At 40.1% G+C, this 13,517-nt stretch overlaps 1 protein-coding gene across 1 annotated transcript; it reads left to right on the top strand.

Moving 5' to 3' along the window:
• Positions 1-6,673: 6,673 nt before the first annotated feature.
• tmem244 (transmembrane protein 244) lies at positions 6,674-12,038 on the top strand. The gene is made up of 6 exons (XM_069683671.1): positions 6,674-6,766; positions 8,782-8,867; positions 8,979-9,055; positions 10,465-10,590; positions 10,880-10,924; positions 11,941-12,038. Exons 1-6 carry the CDS (start codon positions 6,674-6,676, stop codon positions 12,036-12,038), a joined length of 525 nt encoding a protein of 174 aa, XP_069539772.1.
• The last annotated feature ends 1,479 nt before the right edge of the window (positions 12,039-13,517 follow it).

Here is a 13,517-nt window from a genome sequence, read left to right as displayed (position 1 = left end):
TCAGGCTTCACACACGCAAAGAGAGAAAGAGAGGGGCCGCAAAAACGTTGCAGATGTTGGCATGCGGATAATTTCCTGTATTTACATGCTGGGATTGATTCAGTGAAAATATACCAGCTGGGGCGAAGTGAGGAGGATTTGAGACAGAGATTTGAGCAGAAATTTTGTGTGTGAGAGAGAGCGTGTGTGTTTAGGTGGCTGAGATAAAGTTAGATATAAAACACCCCGAGGGCAGAGTGGTACAGCTGAGCACGTACACGTTTGTGCACGATCATTAGGGCGTTCCTCGGGTGCCTTTCTCGACCTTAAACCCGACCATGACATTCCTGACCTCTGACCTTTACACCCCCTCTGCACACACACTAAAAATAACCCCAAAAAATTGACCTCAAGCATCAACACTGCTTTCTTTTCTGCTCTTGCGCAGACATCTGGAGCCGCTTAGATCATAAAAAGCCTTATCTTGTTGACGCCCCAACCCCCGAATCTGCGCTAAAGCTCATTTTTTAGATTTGTGTTTGACTCGCGTCCCAGTGGTCAGTCCGCTGCTGTATTTACATTCCATAAGAGATGAAAATAAAAACACGCTGCAGAGAGAGAGGGAGGCAGAAGAGATGTGGGGAAAGTGTGGGAGCAAGAAAGGAGAGGACAAACAAAGCCTTACATTGTTGACTGCTGCATTTTGTGTTTACGAGCCCACTTGGGATTATGGGATTTATAAAATGTGTCGACTTTTTGTGTTATATTTATTGTAAGCAGCTGTGGACGGGAGACTGCAGCTCAATAATTAAAGGAGACTGTAATTGAATTGAGAGGTTTGGAAGGAAAAGGGGTTATACAGAGAGGAGGAGGTGGAGAGAAGAGAGCGTCGAGGAGAGAATTTGTCATTTTGACGAGTGTTGTAATTTCAAATGAGGATATTTTCATAGATCAGAGTTTGACTGAGAGGCAGAGCGACTGATGAAAGCCAGCAGGAGATTTGTTGGGGGTTATTTGAGACTCAGTGATTGGTTGATTCACAGGAAGAGGGCGGGACATCAAGACAAAGGCTTTAATTTGTGATTTTCATTATTAATTATACATGTGTTCTATAACACGTTAAAGAGTGGGTATTATGCTGTTTCACATTTTAAGACATAAAATGTTACAATGTTGGATGTCCAAACTAAACGACGTGAAGTTTCAAACAGGGGCGTTTCTGATCGGCCACCCCAAATGCCACCCCATAATCCTACACTATGATTGTCTATCTGCTTGGTCAGAGGCGGGACTTAAATTCAAATCAACAATCAATGTGTAGCAACAGGCTGTAGCTTAAGTGACTAGCAGCCTGTTGTTAGCAGTGATTTGTTGATACTTTATGCTTTGACTTTCAGAGATACATCTCTTTTTTGAGTCCCTGGAATTAAGTATGGAAGTCATTTTTTAATTAAAGAGCCTTTACAAATGAATTGAACATCTAAACGATACCTAAATGTGAGTAGTTAATGCCCCCTGGCATAAATCACTCCAGTCAAAAAAGTCTAGTCACGGGCCTGGTTTCCTGGTTTCAAATCTGTAGGTAAAAGTATGTTGGAGTAATCCCCAGGCTTCTCAGCTTCTTTGTGACATCACAAAGTGACAATCAGAAGAAAGTGGGCTTGCAGGGGGCGGGGTTTCTTAAAGGGACAGAGCTGACTGAGTCGTTTCAGGCAGAGGCTGTATGAGGGCCTGCACAGAGCACCAGTGTGAGAAAAATGATCACAGAGTGAAATATGAAGCTTGAAATTAGCATAATATCCCCCCCTTTAAGCAAGAAATTGCCATCACAGTATCCCAGAAGTCAACGTAGTGTAGATCTTGTTTAATCCAACATTTCAAACCAAAACAGATTAAATTTACAGGGACTTAGAGGGAACAAATCCTCGCCATTGGAAGCCAGTTATTCTTGAAAAATGGCTGAAGTGATTATCAGAATACTTCTCCTACTTGTTATGCAAAGCCCTTCCTCTCTTTGCTGTGTTTATGTGACGTCAGAATCTGCTCCTCACACAGATGCACACTCAGTGGTAATTACAGCCTCTCCACTCCAACAATACGCCACTTTAACATGAAGGCCAGTGAGCCTCGGTGCTGCTGAACGTATCTTTGCCCCTCTCTGTGGGGACAGAGGACAGACAAAGTTTTGATGTCCCTGCAGAGATTGTTTAAAGTCACTCATGTGGTGTAATCTCTCCCTCTCGATACAGTGGGCCTCTGTTGTCTCTATCAGTCCCATTTTTCATAGTCATGTGATATCAGGTCTGGGAATGATAACATGCTTCATGCTGATATCACAATGTGCTGCAGCTGTTTCATTTGTTCTAAAAGAACAGGCGAGCAGAATGAGAGTTTGTGTTATCTTCACTGTGCTCTTTGGAAAAATTATTGTCGTTTGAGGTTTGGTACGGGCTTAATAATTGAAAAGTGGCTTGAAATCCATCTGACATGCTTTTAAGCTTCAAACGATTCACTGCACTTGTTATTCCAGCTCTGCCAAGCTGCAGCGGTGTTGGAATGAAACCAGGATTAAGGGTCACCTTAGTGATAATGTGGTTTTGAATTTGTTGTAATCGCTGACCTGATGTTGAGGCTTTAATTTCACACACACCTGTTAAAGGAGTAGTTCAACATTTATGAAATCCCCCTACTGTATTTGCTTTCGTGCTGAGCGTAAGAAAGGAAGATTAATGCCACTTTTTTAACTGTATGCTATGTGAGGCGGCTGTGGCTCAGTGGTATATTTGATCGTCTCTAAATCTAAAGGATGACGGTTCGATTCATGACTGCTACAGTCACATGTCAAAGTGTCCTTGGGCAAGACACTGAACTTCAAATTGCTCCCAAAGGCATAGCTATCAGTGTTTAAATGTGCATAGATCCTGACTGGAGATTAGCATAGTAGCCTTTGTAAGTGTGTGTGAAAGGGTGAATGTGACAGTAGTGTAAAGCGCTTTGAGTGAGTAGAAAGTGCTATATAAGTGCAGTCCATATACCATTCCATTTATGAAGCTGGAGCCATTATGACAGTTAGCTTAGCTTAGCATCAAGACTAGAAACCAGCTAAATCAACCAGCACGGTTCTGTCTGAATTCAACAACATCTACCTAAACCAACATCTCTAAGATTCAAGGCTGTATAAGAGGTGAAATGGTGTTAATGGTGATGTAATGAGTATTGAATTGTTGTTCGTATAACTATAACCATACACTGTATAAAAGGAGTTGACAAACTTGATGTCACTTACTGGTTTGTGGACTACTGTTTTGATTCGGGACGGGAATCACTTCTACCTCAGCCAATTAATTTCCATTCAAGTAACCCTCATTCATGTCATAAGCGCCACCTTGAGGAGCCTAGAATATCAATATTTGGCGTTACCTTTTGATAATTTTACAACAATATACATTTGATAACAAATCGATATTTTGTCCCATCCCTAGTTTTGATACCTTTGACATTTTGTGCCGTTGTGATGTTTGGTAATTTGAGCCAAAAGTGACCATATTTTAAAAGAGGGTGGATATGAATCGCTACGCTCCTATCCTAATTGGCAGGTCACCATGGTAACCAATTGTAAATCAAAAGGTAGCCCCGCCTACCAAGCCAAACCTGCTTTTTCATCTATTGTGCTCTAAATGGGACCAAGGTCTACAGGAGCAATTCGCCCCTGGAAAAAGCCACTGTCAGTCAAAGCTGGTGTTCTCTATAATCAATAAGAAGCAATAATATTTGAAATTGGCGCCATAGCTGTGGAGAAAGTTGTACAAACAGCTCGTGGTTTCGCCCATTCTACATTCCTACAACACCCAGCGTGCATTGTGCCTCTCCCTCTGAAAGGAACGACTCAGCGAGAGACGCTGGAGTGAAATATGGAGTGAAAATGGCTCAGAGTGGTACAGAATCCAAAATCTGATGAGAATATACCGGTGGATCGTCTAAAACATCTTCAGGTCTGCAGTCTACATTTCAAACCTGACGATTTTAAACAAGACTTGACATCGGAGGCGGCGTCCTAGATTGAAGAAGTATAGTTTAGCAAGCTCCCTGGCCTCCACCAGATGATGCGTTTTACGTAGTCTGGTGGAGGTTTTCCAGGGCTCATTGGGGAAGCGGATAGCATCCTCCAAAGGCACAGAGCGAAATTGTATTTTTTTCCTACCATAATGGAATTAGCTCCCCATAATAGCATGATAGGACTGAGGTTGGAGTGATTAATACATTTTTTACAGGGGTAAAAATAAAGGTAGAAATATTATCTGCAACAAGTGCAGTCGCCCCCTGCTGGCTGTTATAAAGAATGCATGTTTTAGTTACCTTCGCATTAACTCAACTTCTCGGACCTACAGGCTTTTCACACGTCTTTCATAAATCTTTAAATGTACTGGTAGGCAGAGTTTGTAAACAGAACTAGGCTAGCTGGTACCTCCTGTTTCCAGTCTTACAGCTGAGCTAAGCTAATCTGCTGCAGGCTTTAGCTTCATATTATGTAGACACAAGAGCACAATCATATTGTCTATTGTCAGCATGTAAGCATGTGTGAAAATGTTCCTGTATTACCAGCTGAGGAATGTGTGCAAGCTTGTTTATGATACTGGTAAAAACATTGTTGTATAATCAAAATAATTTTGCATCTAAAAAGAAATTCATCTTGCATGAAACATCCACAGATACAAAGAGAGAGCGAGTACAAGAGAGATTGTCGGAGTGATGTGCAGTAATAAAATGTACCACTACACACACACACACACACACACACACACACACACACACACACACACACACACAGGGGGATGAATAGTTATGACGCCCACCTCGCTCTACATGCGCCCCACCTCCCACTCCCCTCTCTCCATCACTATGGTTACAATGATGCAGGTTACCGTGGCAGCCAAGTAAACCCCACACTCGCACAAAGGCGCACGTGCATGTGCTTCACCGCACACAGACGGACATACGCAGGCTGTGACGCTGAGGAGGTGAATGAAGAGTTTCTTTAGCTATTTCTGGAGAGAGAGGGGGAAGTGGAGCTGTCGTCGTTTCTGCATTCACCTCGGCCTCCATCACGTTCTCTCCCATCTTTCTTTTCATGAAGTTAAATTAGACAGATCACAATGATTTATGACATCATTATCAGATATCTATACATATGAATGAAGCAACATGAAGCATCTTATCTGCTGCTGACAGTCCTGTGCATGTGGCTCTTATCATCTCTTGTCCTTCTGCTGCCTATTTATTGGTTGATTAAGCGCTCTCTTTGTGTTTGAAGCTCTGCTGCCACCTAGTGGTCTTATGATGAACTGCAGACAAGATTGTAAACTTATCTTTGGTGATGTTTTGTTCCAAATTTCTAAAAATTTGGACTTCCAGGATAAATCACAGATCAAAATTAGGATTTTAAAAAGACAATATGAGCTAAAAAAAAAACCCTCTTACATATTAGAAATACATGCTATATAGTGTCAGTGTTGGTTTCAGGAACTCTGTCAGTTAATTTAACTTGGAAAAATGTTCATTTCTCAATTGGATGGAAGGATAGATTTGTCTTTAAAATGTTGGAAAATAGTGGAAAAAAATGCAGATCACAGTTACCCAGAGGCCAAGGTGACATATTCAAATAGTCTATTATTGTCCTACTATTATTCCAAAGCTTAAAGAGCAGCTTCAGTCATCTTTTAAGACATATTAAATGCTCTGCTTGAAATAATCAATTGTGTCTGATATGTTTTTCCTGCATGTTTAATCACCTTGTAAAAATCCTCCCAAGGCATCTCCTCCTTTTCCCTTATTAAAAATTCCTGAATCTGTATAGACCCCGCCCACTATTGTATCTGTAGTCATTGATCCTGTCTTTGTTTGTTCAGCCATAGTAGATTACCGTTTCTTCGCAATGCTTACAGAAACTGGAAAAGCAGCCGCTTAGCTCTGGCAGACCAACCACTGCTGAGTGATGAAAAACTAACTGAAAGCCGCTTGTGATTTTTTCGGCAAATGTCGCCACAGACACCCAGTCTGTAATAATACTATATACTGCAAATGCAAAGGCTGTCATTTGTGGGCCGTAGGCTCAATCACCATTGTTATCTCATTCGGAGGTAAATAGTGACTTAACATTTATTTACTTGAAAAAAAAAAAAAAAAAGTTAATACTGTTAGTGTAGGAGTCAGTAGTGAGTTTGCAAAAATGACAATGACTGTTACAGCTGGCTCGTGTATTGCCAGAGTGGTTGCCATAGGTTACACATAATGAGATGCATGAAAAACACCGCATGGAGATGTTTACAAGGTTAAACACTTGATTTTCACTGGAGGGGGTCTTTAAAGATACATAGTTCAAATCCATGAGAAAGTCTGGAACAAGTAAATATGTGGCAGTTTGCATATAAAATATGTATATTTGAAGGAGGAAAGGCAACAAAGGAAGGATAGGAGGAAGAAGAGAATATGTTTTTTTGTGCTTGTATGCACGCCTATACTCCACACAATACGTTCATGCTATATGTTCACCTTTATCCCTTTTAGGATTTACTCAGACTTCTTAGTAGTAATCCCATTTCTTTCTAATCCAGCCACCCCTCCCTCCCCTCATGCTCTCTCACACACAAACACTCACATGTAACCTACATTCTCACATTTGGACCAGCGGCCATTCATGTTGTTGGACTACTGCTGTCGTTGTTGTGGATTCACACTCATAAAACGCCATGGACCCTTATCCCTCAAGACTACACCCAGTGATACCTGGGTAAGGACGCTGAATGATGTGTGAAAGTGTGCTAGTGTGGAGAGCAAAGGGCTGTCTGTGAAGTAGCAGAATCTCACGCAGTGAGGTGTTTATTAATATGTGCAACGCTTCTAATGGAATAATCCAGTTTATTTTCTGTCATTTGAATTATGGCATCCTCAATACAGTCACAATTAATGTTAAACACAGTAGTTTTTCAATTTTATATCCAAATCTTATAACTGAATCTGAAGCATGCTTCTCTGTAATCAATCAAAACTCAGCAGGCCTTTAAAAAAGCCGGCCTTTTGGATGAATTTAAAGTCCCTAAGCTTGTTTCTGGAGCAGTTTCTTTTTAAGTACTGTCTCGGCTGGATGTGACAAACAAACCAGCAGCTAGTCAAGGCGTTTAGCCGTCTCTGAGAGTATTAGCACAAGCTTAGCCAGCCACGTTCATGCCTTCAGACACACCCACTTCCTTATGGCTGCATAAACCTTGCAAGACAAACGTCACACGTGGGAGTGCATCGTGAGTTAAAATGATCATCTATATTTATACATTAAGAATTCCCCAATCTTCATAGTCCCTGCCAACTATGTATGACTTTTCTCCTTTCTTAAAATTACAGCTGAAAACAAAACACGTCTCTGCCATCGTTTAGTGGCAACTTGTTGAAACTTAGCTAGCTTGAAATGTAGTAATTAGTAGTGGTAACGTTAACGGTAGTTGTCACTAGTGAGTTTGCTAAAATGACGATGACGGTTACAGCTAAAACTTTAACCACATATTGTTTAGGTTTAGGCACCGAAACCTCACCATGTTCGCGATGTTAGTTTAGCTTATTAGCATGCTAATGTTCGGTAGTAAGTAGGCTACTCGACATAAAATGTGTTTGAGGCTGGTAAAAATGTTAATTTTGCAGATTTTTGGTCATAAAGTAAGTATTAGAAGGTATGTGTCTGTAGAAGCATTTTTACAATCAACTGAAACGTTTTTGAGATATTTAAGTCAGGACCAACAAGGTGGACTAATCACACAATAACACTGTTGATGCTAGCTTGGTTAAAAATGCCAACCTCTCTTGTGAAATTTAAGGATAAGCTGCTTTTTCTCTCATAGTGCTATAACTTTAATATTTCTGAGTTTGGGACTGTGGGTCGGATAACACAGGCACTGGGAAGATATTTACCTGGATTTTATCTGTGGTCTGTATCCCAGCAGATGTTTGACTGGTCACAGCAGGAACAGCACAGGTGTTGCTTTGATTAACGGTGCCTCTGCTCCACTAAGGTGTCCAGTGAACTGATGTGCAGGGCTTTGGCGCACCTGACTGGAAAGCAGCCGTTATTAATGTCATTAGTTACACCTGTGTTTGACAAGCCTAAATGTCAGCTGTGGGAAGAGGTCTTTTTATCTCCCATCTGAGGGTGTCTTGTAACCCATTTCCTGTAAGTGCTGCAGTTAATCATCTATGAATAGAGCCGTTAGAGAGCATCTGTCTGCTGCTGTCAGGAGCTTTAGTTTTCTGGGTCATGAAGGAGAGGAGAAAGTGGAGGGAGGGAACAGGGGGTGTTCTGTTTGCTTTGGGAGATACACAAGGCATGAAATAATGATGACGCTTTCCAGTAAATATCTCTAGTGGGATTAAAGTCACTGACATGATGGTTTTTAGTTTCTCTTGGTATTTATAGCCTTGTTTCTTCAGAGCAAGCATCCTCAGACAGTCAATAAAAGACTTCTTAGAAGCTAAAAGGCCTCGAATTTCATGCACTCATTGATTAATGGCTCTCATAATTGATTTTGGGGTTTGACCTTGCACAGGGCCGTAATTTCTGCTTTTTTCCGGCAGTCTAATGAAGGAAAAATGTAATAATTGTCCAAAAATGCTGGCAGGAACATACAGCATGTACAGTAGTAAATTTAGATCAAGAATAATTTAATAAAAGCAACTGCAAGAACAAATACGACTCTCTGTTCCACATCCTGTCCCAACTCTTTTAACTACAAGTACGCTGCTGTTTCGTCTTCCCCTCAGGTTGTCCTGCAGAACCTGTTGATGTGCATGGTCTGCTTCTACTCTCTCTACTACATCGCGGTCAGTCTCTGCATCGGACTGCTCAGGTACACACACCTACTGTATTTACACAGTCAGATATGTGCCTTGAACATCTGAATCACAAACATCTGTTTATAGTTTGTTCACCTCTTTAGCATGCTTTGGTGTGTCTGCAGGGTTCATGAGATCAACAGCTTGTTGACTCCGTTTGACTACACAGCACAACCGTCATGGCAGAACCCCAAATACCTCGGTGAGTTGACTCTATCAGTGCGGTTATTATTTAACTGTGCTCAAGTACAGTTTTGGGGGACATGTCTTTGATTTAAGTTTTTCCATTGCTGCCTTACTTTTAAATAGTTTACATTTTACACAAGTGCTGTTGCCTGTTCTGTCCTGTTTGCATGTTCTCCCTGTGCATGTGTGGGTTCCCTCTGGGTACTCCAGCTTCCTCCCACAGTCCGAAGACATGCTCGCTAGGTTCATTGGTGACTTTAAATTACCCGTAGGTGTGAGAGTGAGTGTGAAAGGTTGTCTGTCTCTAAGTGACTGATTGGCGATCAGTCCAGGGTGTACCCCGTCTCTCGCCCAATGACAGCCTGGATTGGCTCCAGCCCCCCCAGCGACCCTGAACAGTATAAGCGGTACAGATAATGGATGGTCACAGCTTATCAAATGAGAAGTACTGTTATAGATTAAAGTAATAAAATCATAATTTCCTATAGCAACATGAAATGCTGCTTACTTATTAATCCATTGATAATAGTGATTGATGAATTATGTAATATGGATTATAGCCGTCTATGCTGCGCTTTTATTTTGAAGGACATGGGTTTCCTATGATGTGCATGCAGTCGTAGTGTAGTTTATTCACTAATTGGGTACTCCCAGCTACAGTTACATTTAACTGTCATCCTGAAACTTGATGAGCCCTACAGTAGTTGCATTTATTATGCACTTTTTTAGTTTATTTCTGTTGAGAAAGGCTGCTAACTGAATGAATTGTAGAGGGAATATTTTCCTCTTATGCACTGCTGCCTATTTGTTATTTTGCTCGACTATTATACAGTTGTGTTTTGTGATGTTGGCATACTGTGATGTCGTCATTAAGGAGGTGGTGGTGGGTCCTGAGGCTAGACCAGTTGAGAACCACTGGATTATAGCATATTACCATTATGAGGGCCATGTTGCGGCTTTTACATTTAATAACTTTTATATCTTTCAAGTAAGTTGATTTTTAATGCTACTTTCACACTGTCATAGCTCACTGGACACTTTAATACACGGTGCAAAAAACTGGAACACATGAGGAGGTTTAGCCACACTTAGACAAGAACAAGAAATAAAAACTAGTGACTAATATTTGATAGAAAAAATAAATTAAAAATGGTCATTGTTTGTTACCAAAGAAGATTATACACTCATATGCATTAATAAAATATTTAAGTCTATCGCACATTGGCATAAACAAAAGCAACAACCTGTAAAGGAAATGATGGTTTACTTTGTTTTTATGGTTTCTGACCTCCTTTTATTTCTGCTATAGTGCATGATTTATTTTAATATGAAATAAGAGTTGAATATGTGACTGCAAAGCATGTTAGAGAAGAAAAATATGAGGCTGACGGTGTGTGTGTGTGTGTTTTGTCCGTCTCTCTTCAGTTGGTGTGATCTCCACAGAAGTGACCTATGTTTTGGGAGGGCTGGTGTTCGCCTGGATCGTAGAGGAGTGGGTTTGGGATTACGCCATCACTGTCACACTGCTGCATGTCGCCATGACTGTAGCAGGTAAACACACACACACACGCACACACATTTACAAAGTAGATCAATAGAGTGGAACAGCTGATAGGATTGGAGGCCTGGTTATGTAAGTGGATATAGTGACAGTAGTTCAAAGATGTATACGCACACATGCACAGGCTCTGTCTCTTTGTGTCGAGGTTTTAATAATTAAGAGAACCAGCATACATTTCTGACTCAATTAAAAAGACAACAGACATCCTAAAGTTGTTCATGAAGTGAATATGTGCAGGTTTTTATTTTTATTTTACACACATTTCTCATGTCTCTGCAGTGATGTCAGACTTCCCTTCAGCTGAGCAATGGTGGATAGCTCTGGGTAAGATTTATCCTTCCTTCTTTCCCATCACTCTCTGCCCCTCCATGTTTTATCTCTAATCCAAGGGAACTCAATTAAACTTGAAAGAGGTCCAGTTAGAGATTTTTTTTCTCTAGCAAAGGTCCGGAACATCATAATGTCTGACCTGCGCTATGATTCAGCACCATACATTTATATATTTTGAATGTCTGTCAAATCAAATAAAGAAAATACAATTATGCTAAATAGTTTTTACAACAATGCTAATAACCTTTACACAGAGCTCTCATAATTTAATAATAATAATAAATACTTCAATATTGGTAAGGAAATGTAGTGTGTTTGCATGTTGGGGGGTCTGTTAAACTAAACTGCAGCCTGGAGTCTCTGTTAACAAACGGAGTGACCGTTTCAGACAATGTCCGCGTTTAATAATCGCCACAGTCACGGAACATACACGAGTCTGTCCAGTCTTAAAAGCTCGGTTTTCTCTACTGCTCTCATTTTAGCGCACGCCATGTCTACTTTTCCCTAACTCACTTATTTTCTCCCACTCTGTCTCTGTAACTCTCTTGTCGGCTGGCTCTTCAGTCTGTATCTGTATTCTCACACACCCATTGGGTCAGTCGCGATCTGAGTGACAGATTTGATTGGCTGAGTAGCGTCATGTGTGATGACTTACAACGAAATCATTGATCTGCGAGTTTCTTGGACCCCCAAATCACTACTGCAAAGACAAAAAAGCTGCGCAAGTTAAAATAGAAGCACTTGTCAAAACTATAAATAGGTCCGGGTCTGGAGACAACGGCAGTTGGGTCCGGATCTGGACCGCAGTCCGTCGTGTGGGGACTGCTGCTCTAATCCTTGTTGCAGAAAATGGAAACTCTTGGAATGGAAAGTCTTTATTTCCCTTTGTCTCCTACTTTTTCCAGCCAAATTCCAGGACTGACTCACTTCCTATACCCCCCCCTTTTCCGGCCTCCAAACCTTCCTTTGATTGATCTTTTTTCTTATTTACTGAATGTGTCTCCCTGCAGCTTCCGGTCTGGTGATGATGATATTCGGAGGACAGCTCCTGGCCTACAAACTCTTCAGAAGCAACTTCGTCTATCCTACTGACCTACAGAACTTCTAACAAACACAACGAGGAAAGCTTTTAACTGGCTTATTGGTTAATCTCATAAAACCTGCTGGATTCACTTTCAAAGATCATACTGCTTTAGGTTCATTATGACTATTAGTATGACCACCTACATTGCATCTATACACTATATACTGTATATTTTCTAGAAAGTAACCACAATAAATCATTCTCTCTGTTCGATATGATAATGGTTGAATAACTCATAGTCAAATCTCTCTTTGTGCAAATGGCGCATTTTTGTCTATTTAACATTGTTTTATAAATCTGTACAGTATAAATATTGTTTTGTATTGTTTCTTTGCAAACTTCAAGCTGTCAGCCAAAGGTTATAAGCCAGATGAAACCTGTTGTGTTCAGTTAGACTGTATGTATGGCTACTAAATATGACAGAGTCTAAAGAAATAGTCTTGAATACATTTGAGTTATGTTAGAAATATTGCTGTTGCAATGTTAGTGTTAAAAAATGTGTAAAGTTTGCAGTGTAGTAGTCTGACAGAGAATTATAACCTGTTTAGACAACAAAGAAATCAAATAATATATGTGCATGTGGTGACAAATTTGTGCTTCCAGAAAAAAAATCTTCATCCTTTTGGAGCTTCTTCTAAATGGATAGATTTTCTGCTTTAATCTTTAGGTGCTATGAAGAGACTCTACAAATACATGACCATTTTAACGCTGGTTGTATCTTAGTTAAAAATGTATTTACATTAAATACGTGACCAAAATTATTTTTTGTTTGTCTGTATATGTTTGTACATAGCTGCTTTGAAATAATGGCTTTGCGAACTACCCGTTGACAAAGTTGAGGAACAGCAAAGCTACCCTGGTTTAATAAATTACAGCTACCTAAAGATAAGACTATTTTTGGAATATATTTTGTTATAGATGTATTCCAAAAATGGTCCCATGCCAATGAAAAATGCCACCTTATTGACTTTATTGCTAAAAGTGCACCTTGTTCACAGGACTCACATAAACCAAATAAATGTATTTCCTCACTATCTGGGGAAAAATTGTAAAGAATGTCAGCTTTGATTTTGTATTAGTTGACCAGTCAGACACCTGCCTTCAGAAGCTAGACTCAAGCTGGGAGTATTACACCAACCAGGATTGCTCAGCCTTCAAAGGTAGGATGCAGCAACTTCTCTGAGCATTTGTCAATAAATAGAAATGATCAATAGATCAAAAGATCAGGATGACGTAATATGTTCAAGTTTACTTTTAAAATTTCAGATTTAAACATTCAAAACTGTATCCAAAGATATTTCACCGATGAGCTGACAATCTGGCCTGAATAACCCTGAGCCCTAAAGTTGGAAGGCTATAAAGGCAATATTTAAGTTCAGTATTACCATTTTGATTTGTCATAAATTCAGAGATATGTGAAAAATAGAATTTGAGATATTCTTTTGACTCTAAATTGTAATTTAAAATAGTGATATTGTGTTTCAATGAGCAGAAGAAATCCGT

This window comes from Semicossyphus pulcher, unplaced genomic scaffold (genome assembly GCF_022749685.1).
Source record: "Semicossyphus pulcher isolate SPU_LCO1_2020_fin unplaced genomic scaffold, fSemPul1.0.p SCAF_11, whole genome shotgun sequence".
Taxonomy (NCBI): domain Eukaryota; kingdom Metazoa; phylum Chordata; class Actinopteri; order Labriformes; family Labridae; genus Semicossyphus; species Semicossyphus pulcher.
The sequence above is the reverse complement of the archived record's forward strand: the minus strand, read 5'-3'. Positions and strand labels throughout refer to the sequence as shown.

Coding starts and splice junctions, on each gene's coding strand:
- tmem244 (XM_069683671.1), top strand. CDS start 6,674: ATGTTGTTGGACTACTGCTGTCGTTGTTGTGGATTCACACTCATAAAA. Junction 6,767..8,781: donor CTACACCCAGTGATACCTGG/GTAAGGACGCTG, acceptor TCTTCCCCTCAG/GTTGTCCTGCAGAACCTGTT. Junction 8,868..8,978: donor CTCTGCATCGGACTGCTCAG/GTACACACACCT, acceptor GTGTGTCTGCAG/GGTTCATGAGATCAACAGCT.